At 49.9% G+C, this 17,478-nt stretch overlaps 1 protein-coding gene across 1 annotated transcript; it reads right to left on the reverse strand.

The window, feature by feature from the left end:
- Window positions 1-413: 413 nt before the first annotated feature.
- Window positions 414-7,032, reverse strand: LOC131571279 (serine/threonine-protein kinase PAK 1-like; the record flags this gene model as incomplete). Its single annotated transcript, XM_058823934.1, has 5 exons — window positions 414-539; window positions 4,752-4,948; window positions 5,347-5,446; window positions 6,146-6,263; window positions 6,926-7,032. Coding segments are annotated over 5 exons (648 nt in total), but the record flags the coding sequence as incomplete, so codon positions are not given.
- Window positions 7,033-17,478: the final 10,446 nt, after the last annotated feature.

Below are 17,478 nucleotides of genomic sequence, written 5' to 3' on the forward strand. Positions count from 1 at the left end.
GGTGTCAGTGTCCAGTGTGTTCAGATGCACTCACAAGGATACTATTGCTCTTGGCTCAGAACATGGAAAAGAAGTGGGCAGACACAAATCAGAAGCTGGTTGCAATATCCAGGGATCAGTTATCAGAAGAAAATGCTACGCAACTGCTGGAATGCTTAATGGATGACTAATTACCCCTTGCCAAGTAATCTGGACTTTTTAGGGGCAGCATACTTATCTCTCAAAAATTACTCTAGAGATATTCTTAAGAAAGTTTTGAAGAAAGGCTCATACACCCACAATTCAACGCAGTTGCTGTGGGTTTGATAAATGAAATCTGCTTTAATGTCTTGATTTTCCTAAAGATTTGTGGGGGTTGTTTTTAACACAGGCATGCATGCATGCTAAATTTGAGAATCTAAGGTAAGGTCTTTTTATAGGGGATATGGAAGAGACAGGTCTTCAGCCAGCAATATGTCAGTGAGAGACAGCTGAGCGATGATTACTGAGAAGAAGAACAGCCCTGCAATAGAGGTGTGAGCTGCATTGAACAGCGCTTGCTGTGGGCCAGAGAGCACAACGCAGGCTGGCCTGGTGGGCCTGAATATTCCTGCCAAACACTCTGCATCTCACCCCTTTGCTCGGGCTCAGTGCAGAACTGCAGGATTGCGGGCGCTTCCTCCCAGAGCTGCGTGAGGCGCTGGCTCCTGCAGATGTGCCCTGCCAAGCTGTCCCGGCCTCACGCTGGCCTCGCTTCCCCTAGCACAAGAGCCGGGCCTGAAGGAGGCTGCCCTGTGCTCCAGCCTGCCGAGCAGCCCGGCTCCCTGCCCCGGTGCCCAGAGTGCTGCACACACTGCTGACCTTTGCCAGGAGTTGCAGGGCAGCCGGCAGAAGAGGAGGAATCCTCAGGCAGCCCAGCAACCCTCGGCTGCCCTTGATCTTTCTCTGCTCCTGGGCACACTCCAGACGGCCAATGCCTCCAGGCTGGGCTGTGCCCAGCACGGCTGCGCTTCCCCTCAGCAGCAGCCAGCTGCCACCTGGGCTCTGAGAGCGGAGGATTCGCCCACTGCCGGGAACAGGCACCCAGGGCCCGGCTGCTGCCTCTTGCAGCTCCAAGGGCCTCCTTCCAGCCTGCCTCTGCCGGGGCTCAGCCTGCTCCGGCCTGTGCCGGGGCTCTGCTGGGGCTCCACCCCAGCCAAGGCTGGGCCCGCTCTCACCTCACAGGCGCTGACAGCTCTGCACCACAGGAGACCTTCCCGAGCACCCTCTCTGATCTTTCTGCTTTCTCACTTGAGCAAGGCTCTCCTGCAGCCAAAGAGATTATTGCATTTTGGGATACAAATCCAAGTGGCAGGAGCCCCAATGTTCTCCAGTCACAGCTGAAGGCCTGCATCTGCACAGGGTGTTGGGCTGCCTCATTCTTCTTTTGGTTTTGACTTCAAATGCCATTGCCCTTTCTGCCTCAAATAGAAATACCAAAGCTGGCCAAAAACAGACCAGTGGGCCAGATTCCAAAGGCAGTGTGGTCTGGAGAGGATGAATGAAGAACATCCTTCTTCCTCACTTTCACACCATGTCAAAGACATCGTGTCACTTTCCACCTTTAAGAAACAACAGACAATTCAGAAGAAATTCTTGAGCGTATTCGCAGAGTGAGAAGGAAGGGAATCTTCAAGGTGACTTGTGGTTTCAGAAACTGTATTCATTTCCAATCCTACTCTGCACTCCTATTAGACAATCCTACTCTAACCCTAACCCTAATCTTAATCCTAATCCTAATCCTAATCCTAATCCTTATCCTAATCCTAATCCTAATCCTAACCTACAATCCTACTCTAAAGTGGTTGACGAATAAATGGTCCTGATGTGATTGTCACATTCTTGTCTCCCTCCTCTTCTTCACTGAAACAATCAGCGGCACCAGGCTGGACGCAGGCTCAGCAAATGTTACAAATGGATGCTGCCCAAAGGGAAAAAAAAACAAATCAACAAATCAACAACATGACTTTACAAGCTCAGTGCTTCATAGGATTCCTCTGTCTTATAGAAGGATGCAGGAACAGGACCAATGGGACCATCTAGACCTCCATCTTTATGCGCCAGACTTAGCCATCACAGGCAAATGTGGCCCAGAATCCCACTCATCCATTTATCCAGGTGTCTTCATCTTGCTAGGATTTTTGCCCTGCCAGTGCTCTAGAAATGGTGCTTTCTGTCCTTGGAGTTTCTTCTTTTCAGGTATCTCTAAAGCCTCACACTGGTCCCTCTCTTTGAAAGACAGGCACTGTGCTGATTCCCACAGGGAGACAGAGCAGTGTCTACCTTTCCATGCCCTGCCCCTCGTGTGCTGGATGGCACCTTCCTTCCCAGCAGGGCCAGCCCAGTGGCACTGGGCCCTGCAGTTCCCTCTCTGCCACACAACCTGGCACTAACTCTGGCACAGTTCCCGTCTGCTTGAGCATGGCAGGCAGCAGATGGGGCTGGTACAAGTCCCTCCCAGCTGTCCCTGTTTGCGTAGCAGAAACCTCTAAGGGTGGGCTGGGGAGCACAAACCAGGGCCCCCGGGAGGCTCACAGTGAGCACCCCAGGACCCCTCCTGCCCACAGCCAAATCTCTGACCCCTAGGCTGGGACTGGCTTCCTTGGGTTCCTGCACCACCATTTCATGTCTCTGTACCCTGCACTGCTCTACTTCAATTCTTTTGCCATTAGATAAAACTGAGCACCCCACCAAATGACAAAAGAGGGCGACCAAAACAGCCAGAGGAGCTCTCTGACTCAGGAAATGCAGAGAGAGGTGGAGTTACTCAGTTTTGTGAAGAACAGGCACCAGGGAGACTTTATTGCCACTTTCCAAGACTTCAGAGTGGCTTTGAAGAAAGTGAGGGACATATTTTTTAACAGGGCCAGTTACAATAGGATGTGGGTGAATATTTTTAAACACAAACAGGATCTAATCATAACTTGTTTACTCAGAGCATGGTGTGACTCTGGCACTGGTTGCCCGCAAGAGCTTACAGGTGCCCCATCCCTGCAACCATTCCGGCTCCAGTGGGAAAGGGCTCTGAGAAACCTGATCTCTTTGAAGATGTCCCTGCTCATTGCAGGACACTTTCACCAGAGGACCTTTACAGGGCCCTGGCAGCCCAGCCCAGTCTAGGATTCCTCATCATTTTCATTTGAAGAGCACCAAGAATGGAGGTGAGGAGGAAGGGGGCTCATCTGATGCCTTGGACTTGAGTGGAGGAGGAGCCCATGCCTCAGAACCTGTTTCACCTGCAGCCCCTTCCCATTTTACCTGCAGGAGCTCCCTGGCAGACCAGCGCTGCTCCTCGTCTCTCTGCAGGCAGCAGCTCAGGAAGTCACGCAGGCAAGGCGAGAATCGGTTGGGCTGCTGCAGCCGTGGGGTCCCTACTGTGGCTATCAGTTGTGTAGCCTGGAGAAAAAGGAGACACCAGGCTCCACTTGCTGCTTTCACATCTCTAAGTGCTCTCCCACCTCCCTTTTTTTAACCTCTGTTCTTCAGTGGCAGTTTCTGCCCTGGCAGAGACCCAGAGATCATTTTCCTTTACCAACCAGAAAACCCAAACCTGATGCAGCCACAGCTTTTCCACCATCCCACAGATCTTGCCTTGGCAGCTGATTTCATTGACTGTGCTAGTTAATGGGAACTACATCAGAAAACGCACATTTGCTTCCATAAGGATTCACACCAGCTTGAGAGGCTTTTTGGAAGAGGGACTGTGCTATACAAACTAATTTCAAGGGTTAGTACATGAAAGGCATGTCTGCAGTGCTTGTTGGTCCTTTAAGCGCACGTGCCCAAGAACAAAACTCATCATACCTTTTGTGCTTTTTTTGAAAACAATGGTAATTGGAAGGAAAGAAAGGGAATCCATCAATTAATCCCCAGGTAAGGAAATAAACATTTGCAATCTCATCTTCAACAGAGACACATTTAGATGCCTGCACAAATGTATTGGGATGAAAATTGCTGCTTGGGCACAAAGGAGCCACCTGCAGCTCTGTCTCAGCAGTCTGAAAATTGCAGCTTCCCATTTTGCAGCAAAAGAAAAACTGTCATGGTCAGAAGAAGGAGAGGTGCCATCCCTATGGCCACCCTCTGGTCATTTGGCTACTCAAGTCAATGCATTAATGATAGGCCCATGCCAGAAAGGGCCTGGAAAGAAACGGGCAGGCTCTCCGCATCACCAGGCTCTGGCTTGGTGACACAGAGAATGTGCCTTTGGCTAGGAGAGAAACACAGTGACTGAGTGTTTCAGCAGCACTGTACAGGAAGCAGAAGAGACTCAGTGGCCTTTACACTCTCATGCCCAGGTTTCAGGCATGTTTCCCAGTGAGAAGAAACTGTACAGGGAGTTAGGTTCATCTCTAAAGACCACAGTTTTAGAAACTTTGTTGTGTTTGTGTTGCCTTCCTTCATTTCTGGAAAGATAACAGCAGTTGTCAGATGCTTCTTTTCTGCTATTAAGGCCATCTCCACAGCCAAAGGACTGGAACCACTTAAAAGCCAAAGGAAAGTGTTGCCTGAGAAGAGAGTTTGTTTGGAGTTTGTTTGCATGTGGTAAGGCTTGAGTTGCCCCACTGCTGAAACCAAAACTACAGCAGATGCTGATGTGTTGCAGACACATTTTTAGGAGGGGACCTTGGTGGAAGTAGTTCAGGCAGATGGCAATGGGCTTTTGTCCAATGGCACGCAGGACAAGGGACAGGTGAGAAAGACAGTGGGATCAGTGAGTATTTGCTCCTTACCGTGATGGGACTTTGGTTCCAGTAGGGAGGTTCTTGTTCGATCATTTCAATCCCCACGATTCCAAAAGACCATATGTCCACTTTGGGACCATATGGTTGACTTGTCAGCACTTCTGGCGCCAGCCACCAAGGAGTCCCGACTACCGAGCACCGTCTGCTCTGCTCAGGGCTGAGCTGAGTAGAGAGGCCAAAATCACCTGAGGAGAAAGCAAAACTCTGTTTCTATTTGAATTCTGTGCAATTAGGAAAGCAAGCCAAAGAATTGCCCAGTAGAAGTTGGAAAATGTGCTGTTGAATTCCTGGCATTGGCGACTTTTAAACTACCCCATTTTTTACACTGTCGCCAGTAGTGTCTTTTGTTCTTTGGAAGCTTTAGACTTGTAACTCCCTCCCTCTGGAAGGGACACACACAGAGCAAGGCCACTCTTGACTGCTTGTTCCTTGTCCTACCTCTGTGCACCTTGCAACTGTGCCCTCAGCTCACAGCGGGTGTCCCTGCGCTGCCACCAGCCCCATTTAGGGGAGCTGGCTGTCACTCCAAGCAGCCCCACACCCACATCCCTGGAATGCTGCTCCTGACCAAGAATACACTGACCCAGCTTGACAGAACCATCGGTTCTGAGAAGGATGTTGTCACTCTTCACATCTCGATGGATCACATGGTTTGAGTGAAGAAAATGCAGTCCTTGCAGGCACTGAGAGAGAAAACAGAAAGAGGAGGGCCAAAATGAGTGATGTGATTTCATCCCATAAGAAAGGCAACAAAGAATCTAAAAGATTCCCTCTGCAGGGGAATGGGCAGTAATGGCAGAACACAGTGCCACTGAGAGGAAGAGCTTGCTGCTCCAGCACTTGAAGAGCAGGACCTTTCTGAGGAAAGGCATGTCAGCTTCTGAAAGAGCAACAGCACCTGCTGTTATAAACTGTGCCCTGCAAACCAGCCAGGATGACTGCTGCTGCAGTGCATGTGCTCAGAAGCAAAGAGCCTTTTGGCTGCACTCCTGTCCTTGTATGCTGAGGCCTGAGAGAAACGAGTCTCTCTCTTTTTTCTTTGCTGATCATTTCCAATCCTGCCACCAGCACCTTTGCTTTCACAGGCAAGGAATGCAGTGAAGACAGACTCCAGGCAAACATTTAGAGAGGCAAGGTGGAGAACAGCAAATACAAATACATGAGCCCGAGCGAGAATACAACAGCAGGAGAGAAGAGTACTGGCACTGAGTACAGGGAGTGCAGGAGCACTGGCAGGCCTTTCACTTGAGATGCTTTTTCTTGCCCATAGCACACCAGCAACACAGAACCAAAGCTTGGCACAGGAAATCACTGCAGGTCTGAGCCCCTGTTTCCCAGACAATCCTGCCCAAGCCCTTGGAAACACAGATGGGATTGCTGACCTCCCGACTGATGGCTGCTGCCTCATCTTCATACAGAGCGGTCGTGCTGAGGATGTCGTTCAGGGTGCCTCCGTCCATGTACTCCAGCACCAGCCAGAGTTCCTCACCCACAAGGTAGCTGAAAGAAGGAAAGAAGGCCGTGGAGATGAGCATGCATGGCTACGTTGATTTTTGCCTCCAGGTTTCTTACTTCCAAATGCCTTTGTGACAAGGACAGAATCATAGCAATAGATATTCCCTCTTGGCTGTGCATTGTTTGCAATCTGTGCAGTCTCAAGGAGATAAGCACAGCTGTGAAAAAGGAGATGTCTTAGATGGCTAGTGAGTGAAAAATGCAGTTTAGAAACAGCCCAGGTAAAAAACCTGTCAGGCATGGTGTTTCTGGAAATAAGCACCTAGTCTTCCTGGCATGCCCAGCAATGGCAAAGAGTGGCAACAATCCAAGGGAAATCCATTTTAGGACGGTTCATCAGCACTTCAGAAACTTGAAAAAATCAATCCCAAAACTATGTGGAGGCAGTAAACTTTGAGGCTGATGACTAAGGAAGATACAGCTGATCCAGATTTTGAATAATTTTGGAATAATTTTCAAACTAGGTGTGCCAGGGAAGACTCATGCAGAAGGGATGCACTCTCTTCTCATCCATTGGAGATGAGTAGAGAGATATGAATAAATAAAAATTAACAGCTTTACTATCTGCCACTGACCAAAGTGGGTTTTTAACCTCTTATGTTTGCTGTATGTAAATGCACACATGGGATAAGACCAGAACCACTCACCTGTCTAAAAAATTCACAACATTGGGACTCCTGTACCTCTTCATGATTTGGATTTCATTAATGCTTCGTTCCATCCTTCTCGGTCCTTGAAGATTTATTTTCTTTATGGCCACCTAAAATGACATTGAAAATCAGTAACTTGAGCAGTTGGTGGCAGGAGACAACAACGCACATGAAGCGAGTGATTTTGCAATGATACAGCTGAGCTGTGCCAAACTGCCTTGTGATTAGGCACTGCAGTAATTAGGAACTGACATTCCAACAGCCCATTTCTCTGCTCCCTTGGGAGCCAGTTACAGAACATGTGGGGCCGCTGACATTTTGCCTTGTCCACTTGGTAACAGTTTTGTCTCAGCTATCACCCACAAACCTCTGACCACACTCTCCGCTGCTCTTTCTAGGATTCAGAAGAAGTAATCCATGCCTTAAGACTCTGTGGATCCATCTTGGGCAATGGGCAGGGCTTAGGGCTTTTAGGGCACTTGCAGATCTCTCCCTATGTGCAATTGCCAAGTGCAGCACTGCAGGTGGCTAAGGAACTACCAGTAACTTTCTGATGGATTTGCTGGCAGCCAGAATCAAGAATTCAGGACTCTGAAGCTGTAGCCCCAAAGAGCAGGGAGGTGCTCTAAGGCACCACCTTTGTTTTAGCAATGGAGAGCGAGTGAGCGCGTCCTTGTCTGAAAGGAAGCGCTGCCCTGCGTGCCTTCCTTCCGGCAGCTGAGGAGGACAAAGTGCCAAATGTATTTTGCAGGCTGGCACCAGTCTATGCTTCTTGTTCCTTTTCAGCACGGCTCTAGCCAAGCTCCAGCCACAGCTCACACCAGAGGAGAGCTGTGGGGAAAGCCCCTCAAGAGCAGCAGAGTCTGCAGGGGCTGTTGACATTTACCTCTCCTCCTGTGGCAGTGTCGAGTGCTTTAAAAACATCTCCAAAACTCCTAGAAACAAAAGAGAAGCAGAGAAAGGAGAAGCCATTTAGATCTTGCACTGAAAGCCAGCCCACACAGGAGATCTCTGCTGTAAATGCCTAAAAGCTGCAGGACTCTGGAAGCATGGAGATGTTCTGGACAATGCCTTCTGAGCACAATTAGAAATTCTGATCAGCATTGACAATCTAAGCCCAGTGCCTGAACACATTTGCAGCTTGTCTGACTTCACGCTTGATACCTATTCCACCAGCAAAACACCTGATGCATAGTTTTGTAAAATTAGCATTGCTTGGACTCACCCACTGCCAATACTTTCCAGTTCAATGTATTTGATGATAGGATTTTCCGTCTTCACCATTCTGCCTGAGGGAAACAAAATGCAAGATGTTCACTTTAAAGCAGAGATCCCACCTTCTCGGAGATACAAATGGCAGCCCCACTGTCTGGGGCTCTGAGCCCTCCCTTTGTTAGCCAGCTCTGAGGTGGCTAACAACAACAGGAACAGGAACTGGAACAACAAGAAAAGAACAGCACGTCCACAGCACAAGTCTGGCTGGCACAGAGACTGATTTCTTGCATCCTTTGAAGTGAGAGACCTCTTGGCAGCAGACACACAGGGAAGCACAGGGAGATGGATTCAGACTACACTGAGACCAGAAGAGAATACATACCAAAGCAAGTAAGTTTGTCCTCTAGAAACATTGAGGAGAGCTGGAACTAAGAGTGCCTTTGTTTTCTTGGGAATAAACACTGCGAGATTTAGAAAAGGTTTCCCACTTGCTAAGATTAAATGCACCTGCACATCCCGAATCAATTCCTCTGAACAGATGTCAAGTTCAGAACAGGAGGAATATTGCCAAGTGTTCCCATCTTTTCCACCTTGCAGCAGTTTGCCAATAGAATGCCTTCCCAGTTGTAAACCAGAGCAGCTCATGCCAGAACCAATCGCGACGGGGCTTTCAGCATCAGGACCCTCACCCTTTATGAGCAGGCTGAGCTCAAAGACGCCCTTGCCCGTGCCCCGCGTGAAGAACCACGCCGCTTCTCTTCACCCTGACAGCGCGGATCAGTCGCTCCCATTGCACTCGCCCTCTCGGCACCGCACACCTCCCCATCTACCCAACTCAGCACGGCGGGCACGGGCACAGAGGACAGCAGTGCTCCTCAGGCACCCCTGTGACACAGAGAGCTGCCCAGAGGAGATGCTGACCCTCTTGTGAGTCCAGGCCATGCGAGGCAGAAGCCGGCCCAGAGAAGGGGCTGCTGCCTCAGGCAGCTCCGCGCTGCAGCAGCCGGGCAGCAGCGGGACCCTCCCAGCTAAGGAAGGCTCCAGCCTCTGCAGTCCCTGCAGCCCTCAGGGGCAGGGCAGCGACCACAACCAGGCTGGCAAAGGCCAAGCATGAGCACTGACAGGCACTGATGGGAAGAAGCCAGAGTGAGCCTGAGCCCGGTACAAGCTTTTGCCCCCATTCAGGACACAACAGGATGGGCTTTGAGATCAGCCCCATCGAGGTGTGGATCAGTGCCCTTTTTGTCCCAACAGGTGATGGTAGACACAGAATCCCCTGGGCTCTCTTCTCAACTCTACCAGGTCTTATCTGAGAGCACAGCACTGGCAGCTGTTACAGGCAAGAAGCAGATTCATTGGGTTGTGCTGCAGAATCACAAAGGGCTTGATTTGTTCTTCTAGAGACTGATCTCAGCAGGCCTTCTACCAGTGGCTAGAACTCAAGCAGTCACAGCCTTCTGCTGATGCAGGAACAATTCCTGCTTCTGCCTTTGGCAGAGAGGGAAGCCCAGGCAAACTCCAGCCAGCCTAAGCTGCCCTCTGAGGCAGCAGGAACACCCAGAGCTCTCTCTTGCTGCCTTGGAGCAATGCCAGCACTTCTGTGACCCTGAAGTGAGGAGAGCCCTTTGGTACAGCTGTGCTGACATGTGCACACAATACACTGTCCCTCAGATAAGAAAGACAGCAGACGTACTGTGTTGCTCCAGGGAGTCACCCGCCATCTCCTGTTGCAGAGCAGCAGCTGGGTCAGCATGGGAGGTGAACCAAGTGCTCAGGCTCCACGTCTTTGGCTGGGGAGCAAAGGCTCCTTGGGGCGGCATTGCTGCAGCAGCTTCAGTGTCAGAGTTGGTGTAGATCTGAGAGAAGAAATGAGTTGATGTCAGGAAGGTGTGGCAGAGATTGCCCTGAAATGCAAGAGAGATTGCCATTTGAAATGCAAGCCCTTAGGAAGCTGCTGTTAGCCACATGCAGAGCTCTTCAACTGGATTGCTTTGGATGTCCACTTGTGAAACCAAATGGTCAAAACCAAAGACTGATTTTACTCAAGTTCATAGCCACTTTCTTGTTCTAAAGGATGACTGCAGCAACGACCGCTCCACTTCCTCTCAAAGACTCCTTTCCCCCTCCTAGGTCTGCAGATACATTTGCAGCTCCTCATTCTAATGTTCTACCTCCTGCCATGAAATTCTCTTTTACTGCACCTTCCTCGGGACGTGCTTATCCTGCAGCATCTCTGGATGGTACAGTTCCTGGGCCTCATGCCAGCCTCGGGGCTCTTGGTTGCCCATCACTTGCTGGAACTCGCTGCAGGCTGCCAGGTAGGATGGCGAACCTTCCACCTCAAGTCAAACAGAACAAAGCAGTCAGAGACTACAGCTTGTCCCCGTCAGCCAGGAGTCATCGACTGGGAAGAAGTAAAGGACAGGAGCAGATTCACAAGGGTTACAGACAGCTTGTAGCCTGTATTCCAAATCTATGTGAGTGACCGTGTTCACCTGCAAAAACACCTCAAGAAACAAGGTCACCTGGAAGAAGGCAGCAGGAGTTCATTGGGATGACTGCTGGCTAAATGGCCAAGGGAGTAATGCCACTGTCTAGAGCATCAGCTGTGATTCAGCAGAGCAGGAAGTGTCCTTGAGAGCAGCTCTGACAGAGGCCTCATCAGGATGGCACTCAGAGGCAACACCCCACCCCCCTGCTGCTCTGCACTGCAAAGGCAAGGAGGGCAGAAACCACCCCTTGGGTGACTGCAGTGCCTGTTGCTATTTCTCTCGCTTTTCTAGAGCCTTTTACTCCTGAAGGAGGCGATTAATTTTCTCTTTGATGATTTCAATTTTTTCGTCTGGCCTCTTCTTCCTTGCCTTGATCCTAGCCTCAGTTTCCTGTAGTTGTGCCGGCACCTGTTTGTCCATGTTCTGTAAACAACAATGGAAAGGACTCTCTTTCATGAGTGGAGCGGCTGCCATTCTTTCATTCACCTGTTTTTGTTGACTGTCCCTCTGCATAGGGAGATTCTTCTCTTCTTGGATGTCTTCATTCCACCTCTTCACTGCCATGTCACTCTGAGATTCGGGCAGCTCTGCTTGTGGTTCTACCTTGATGTTCTGTGCACACAAAAGCAGAGCAAGTGACTGGAAGCTGTCATCAGGCTCACCTTTTCCCTCTTTTTGCCTCAAAATCACATGGATTCAGCCACTTCTTTCTGCTTCCCTACCCACATCTGCTTCCACTGTAACCCTCCTGTCCCAGGGCTGATCTCTGCAGATTCCAAGGCTCTGTGCTTCCAGTGCCTGTGGGATTTCTGGCCTCCTCAGCCCCAAGAGCTGTGGTTTATGCCCTTCTTCCTGCCCTTCCCTCTGTGCCCTGGCCAGTCAGGCTTACCTGGCCTTTCTCCTGTGGCTCTTCCACCTGCTGCCCAAGCTGCTCTTCCTGCTGTCGGGCTGGGAACAGCTGTCCCTGAGTCTGGCATGGCATCTCTGATGAAGCAGTGTGCTCCTGCTCTCTCTCAAGAAGCACCTGCACAGAAAGCGAGAGAAGATGGGTTTCAGCTTCCCATATGACCTTTGTGGGCCAAGACTCCAAGACTGCTGGGCTCACACGTTCCCAAAGCACTGTGCTGCTGCTCTGCTGGGTCATTCTCTGTTTGAGGGGAGGCACAGATTCCAAAGTGACCCTGGCTCTACAATTAGGGGCCAACTGGGACTGAAGCTGCAAGAGCCTCTCAGGCAGCTGACAGGGAAGGTGTGGCATTTTCAAGGGTCTGGGGAGGGCCTCCCTCTGCTTCTACCATGTCCTGTTTGTCTCTCCTGAAGGGATGCATTTAGGTGAGCATTGCATCTTCCACTGCTTTGGAGCAGAGCCAGGAAGATTCAAATAGATAGATAGATAGACAGATCTCACTTTTATAATCTCTCTTTACTGTACTGTGGGATTTACATTCTTTGAATGGAGAGAGATATAATTCTCTCTCCTAGGCTTTTTTTTAAGGAAGTGTAGTGAGAAACTTAGAGAAGAAGAGAAAACAATTATTATCTCTACTTGCTGTTCTTGTTGTTTAGTCCATGAAGAATGTGTTATAGCGATTGTTTACTGTAAGTGATTTGTTATTGCATTTTAGTGACAGTTGTTTGGATTGATTAGCTAATTAGATAAAAGACTGTGTGGAGACAGTCACTAGTTTTGCTTTAGTATCTTTTTAGTATAGTATTTCCATAGTATAGTTTTAACATAGTACTAGTGTAATATAACATAGCTTAATAAAGAATTTGTTTAAACTTCTAAACCACAGAGTCAAAGCACATTTTTCGCCACCTGGGGGTCACCCGGGATCAATAATGTTCTTTCTGTTGCTACACACATTATCACTTGGTAGCAGTGCCCCAATCAGAAGCCATCCTGAACTTGCTCTCCTGTTGCTTCAGTAACCCACACTCTTGGGGTCTCTGGAGCATGTGGGTCCTTCTGGAATGCAATCAGACCCAGAGCGCTGCACAGGGAACAGCACTCTTTGTGCATCTGTGCTCGGGCAAGTTCTTCTCTTGCACTTGACCACACTGATGGTGCTAAAGTGGCTGGAATCAGAAATGCAGCCCAGCCCCTCCCACCTTCTCTAATCTCTGAGGGCCAGCTGGAATGCAAGCGCATTGATTTCCTGATCAAGTCCCAAACACAAAACACACTGATTCCCTGGGCTGCCGAAAAACACGGGAGCCGTTAACTTGAAAATGATAAGCAAGCCCTACTGGCTGGTCGGGCACCAGAACAGCTTGTTCTGCACAAACATCCCTGCCCCAAACTATGTGTTCCTGTGCATAAATACTGCATTATCCAGAACTGCCTCTTTGAAAACTAAAATTCTAGCAGAATTTCTGCCAGTGCTGTAAAAGGGCAGGAAAGATTGAGACAAAGCTCCCTTGCTCCCTGGAGAAGGAGAAATTGCACAAGGGTTTTCTTTCTATCAAACCAACAAATAAACAAAATAAGAAAGTGTTGCTCACACCAGTGTCTAAAGCACTTGGATGCAGTGAGGGGATGTCTGGAAGGGAAACAGCCCTTGTGCTGAGCTTTGGATCTATGGATCTAAGGCAGTAATCTATGGAAGTCCGCCTGAAGGTGCCTCATGAGCCCCCCCACTGTCCAGGCTAAAGCTCCCTCGGCACCTTCTCCCTGGCCTTGTGCTGCACCCCCTTGCCCAGCTCCCCTGTCCTTCTGTGCACACGCTGCAGCCCCTCCATCACTTTCTGCTCCCCAGGGCCCACAAGTGCACACAGCACCCCAGCTGTGGCCGCAGCGCTGCCCAGCACAGGGCCACGCTCACTGCCCTGCTCCTGCTGCCCCACTGCTGCTGGCACAGCCACCAAGCCCTTGGCCTTCTTGGCCCCCTGGCCACACGCTGCCGCATCTTCAGCTGCTCAAGGCCGCCAGCCTGCCATCCTTCTTGCCCACGCAGCTCGCTAGCCACAAAGGTGCCTATTTCACTTCAGATACAGCAGGCACCATTGCAAGATGGCCTTCCTGTTCTACCACCTCATGTTCCAAGTAGATATCAGGCACTGCCCCTTCTCACCAGCGAGGGCTCCTTGCTGAGCTCCATGTGGCCTCTGAGCTCTGGGTGCAGCCTGTCTCCGCACTCGCTCAGCAGGTGCCTGGACACAACCGACAGGGCACTGGCACTGTGCTTGTTCAAGTGCAGACCCTGCAGGGCCATGACAGCCTCTGGCCTGCCCTCAGCCACTGCCCTGACAGAGTCTGCTGCACGCTCTGGGGAGGCTGAAGTGACATCAGCCTCTGCCTGCAGCTCAGCCGTGCCCTCAGTTGTTGCGGCGCTGGTGTTTCTGCGCCCAAGGCCCAGGAACCTCCGCAGTATCTGCAACAGAAGGAAGGGCAGGAAGAGAGGGACATTCCGTGGCCTGCTCCAAGAGCGGCGCTGGGCCGAACAGTGCCAGCAGGCCCAGCCCAGGTCGGGATGGCCGCAGGTACCTGCACTGGTCTGTGGAAGCAGCCGTGAGTGGGGTCCTGCTCCAGTGTCCCATCCTTGCCCGCATCTGGCAAAGAGCGAGTGCAGCCAGAGCTGAGGGGCTGCGGGAAAGGCCAGAGAACACGGCACAGCCCTGCACGGCCCAGGCAGGGACAGCCCCTGGGTGCCCAGGGGACGGAGCACGGCCAGCAGGGGCAGCCCCAGCCCCTCTTACGTCCTGTCTGTGGGGACATCCATAGGGGCAGGGATGGGATGGGGCCAGGCCGGCCGCAGGCACCAGTCCTGCGGCCCAGCTCTGCCACTCACCGTCCTGCACTGGCTGCAACTTCTCCGGCTCTGCAGGCTGCTGCGCTGGGGAGGCTGCAGACCCTTTCTTTTTCTTCCCCCGAAGCAGGCTGAAGAGCATGAGCACTCGGCCTGCCATCCTGCTTTTTGGCCTCTAGGACACCTTTGAGACAGATGCCTGGGAAATGCTCGGAGGTAGCAAGTCCCGCAGTCTGGCTGCAAGGCCAGCTGCAGGAAAAACGCCTTGGAATCGCTGTGGGTCAGTGACGAAAGAGCCGGCTGTGTGGGGCTCCTCACAGCACAGCTCTGGCACGTCCTGTCCTGTCTAGTGCACCGAGCACTGTGGCGTTGCTTCGTCACCGCCAGCAGCCACTTCACCACGTGTCACAAAGGGCCCTGTTCCATTCCGTTCCATGGTAACCATGCTGCGCCGTGTCAGCAAGGGCCCTTGGACACGCTGCCAAGTGGGCTGCACCAACCCTGCCCCAAATGCCTCTGATTGGAACAAATCCATTGCCCCAAGTGTCTAAGACATCCTGGGACACACCAAGCCCAGCCAAGTGCTCAGGGGAGGACTCTCCACAGTGCCAGGCCAGCACAGCCCAGCTCCCTGGTGGCTCTGGAGCAGAGCAGCTTCCAGCAAGCACGGTGCAAACACATCTTGCCAAGAGTTAAAACTCACCAGATAGGGGAGGTGGCATGAATGTGGGCATCAGGCCTTTGAATTCACAGCTCCCCAAGAGAGCTTTGGGGCACTCAGCTGGACAAACAGGATCCGGCTCAGACCTGTGCTTAAAGGTGGGCAACAAACCCTGCCACAGGTGCTTGGCTTGTTCTCTGCATGCTTAGGTAGATGCCAAAGCTGCTCTTCACATCCTTCCCCTGCCTCTCAGCCAAGTGCAAGGACTGAAGGAAACACAGGAAGTCAAATGGAGACACTTGCACCTGTCTCTTTGGGGGCTCCTGGGGAAGCAGTTTCCTTGGCAATTAAGCCCCTCTCTTCCAAGGGCACTTCCCCAAATGTGTACATTTTCTGGGCAACACGAATCCACCCGTAAGTGCGGGGTGCGGAGGTTCATGGGCATCACACCATAACCAATATGATCCAGTGAAGCTAAATTTATTATTCCTAAAAAGACTATCTATAATAAATCTCTACTGTCCACACGTCTCTAGCTAATACATGATTGGTTAATCCTAGCTGTTCACACATCTAAAATAGAATGCTGCTTGGATTATCTAAGTTTTCACGCATCTTGCTGGGGTTGTATGGCCCACCCATGGCTCACTTTCTCAAGCTTGCTGAGAAACTTGCTGAGTCCTGATGACTCTTTTTCTTTCATCTTCTTCAAGGATATACCGACCCCACTGAACGTGTTCAGTGTCCATTATTACAAGCAGCCTGGATTGTGCATCGGCTGAATACGGCCGTTGTCTTGCAGAAACTCCTCCACCTGCAAAATATCTTCAACAGTTCCCCGCTTTTGTTTTTGCAGAAGCCAGACTGATTTAAAAGCACGGTCAATTTCCTTTTGCACACACCGTAGTAAGCAAGGCACTATTAGTAGAACTGATAAAAGAATGAAATACAAAGCCTATAATATGTAAAATTATTTATTCATTACATAGCCAAGAATACCTAATACCAAAGCATACTAAGTCCTTGAGCCAGCCTCTTATTCCCCAGGATTTTAGCCACTCATCAAAAGAATTCTAAACAACTGTCATCTTTTATCATGTTCTCCTTAAGCAATGACACTTGCTTGTCCATAGATTCAGAGTGCTCAGACAGATTCATGCAACACATCCCTTCAAAATCTTCACACCCATCTCTCTGTGCTAGCAACAAAAACACTATTGCAGCCCTATCCTGTAATACAGCATGGTGTATGCTACCTACATCAGTGGTAAGCTCATTCAGTATGGCAGATGTAATGTTAATTTGTTTGTTTGTCCAACAAGCCAATCGTTTGAATTGTGTAAGGGCCTGTGATGAAGCTACTCCTGGTGTAAAAAGTGATGCCAGTAGAACCAAAGGCATATTCTACAATTCTACATTATCCTTACAGTCTCAGCCTAATAGATGCACAGTACGTTTTGGACATTTAATTTGTGCCTGATGTCAAGCATCTGTTGAATGCTAGGGGCAAACAGTGTCAGTTTCCCAAAATAGCACAGTCCTCCTCATGCTTTCTCAGGAGTCTCAGGCTAAGCTTTATCTCCACAAATGAGAAAAACTCCAGGAGGTGACATCCTTGCAGATTTTGGTTTTAGGGATACAACCATGTCCAATTGGCTCAGTATGCCATGGTATTGTAATACCAGGAAGAAACAGGAAATATCCAAGTGCCGTCATCGCCGAGTTTTTCTGATTTCTCCCTAATCAGCTCTTTAACCTGGTGGTAATCATAGAACAAACAGTAATTTCCTGGCACTGATCCCAAAATATCCAATTCCTGTGGTCACTGACTTGTAGTATTTAAACCTTGAACGATTGTAAATGCCTGAATTCCTAACGGATTTCTAGAGATGCTTTGTTTTTCACACCAAATTTCTGTGATCATCCCATTTTGATTAGTGCACCAATTTGAACAGGCCTTACTTAAGTTGCCATAAATTTGAGCTCTGGTCCAATTTCCCAATTCTTCCATTGAGTCTGAAGGAATGCCAATTAAACAGGTGCCAAATGGATCCGAAGGTGGAGCTAGTGATAGGCAGAGAGATTCTTGCCTTGTTCTTTTAACCTATGTAACCCTCACGTTAGCTCGCTGCTCTATTTTGTATACCCCCTGCGTTTCCTTAATCACTCCACTAAGCAACATGGTTAATATTTTCCAGACTGGTGCCATTGTCGCCCTTGTGGTCCATCACACCTGCGCTTTGCCCAAACTGCTTTAGATGTGTTTGTGGTATTGCTATTCTTACTCTACATTCTGTAGCTATTATCTTGCTCTCTAGCACAATTTGATTTACTACAGCAATTAAAGCAAGTCTAAACTGCAATTGCAGTAACAATCTTTGCTTATATATTTCTATCAAAGATACATCTTAGAGAAAACTCTGATATCTTCTT

This window comes from Ammospiza caudacuta, chromosome Z (genome assembly GCF_027887145.1).
Source record: "Ammospiza caudacuta isolate bAmmCau1 chromosome Z, bAmmCau1.pri, whole genome shotgun sequence".
In the NCBI taxonomy this organism is placed as follows: Eukaryota; Metazoa; Chordata; class Aves; order Passeriformes; family Passerellidae; genus Ammospiza; species Ammospiza caudacuta.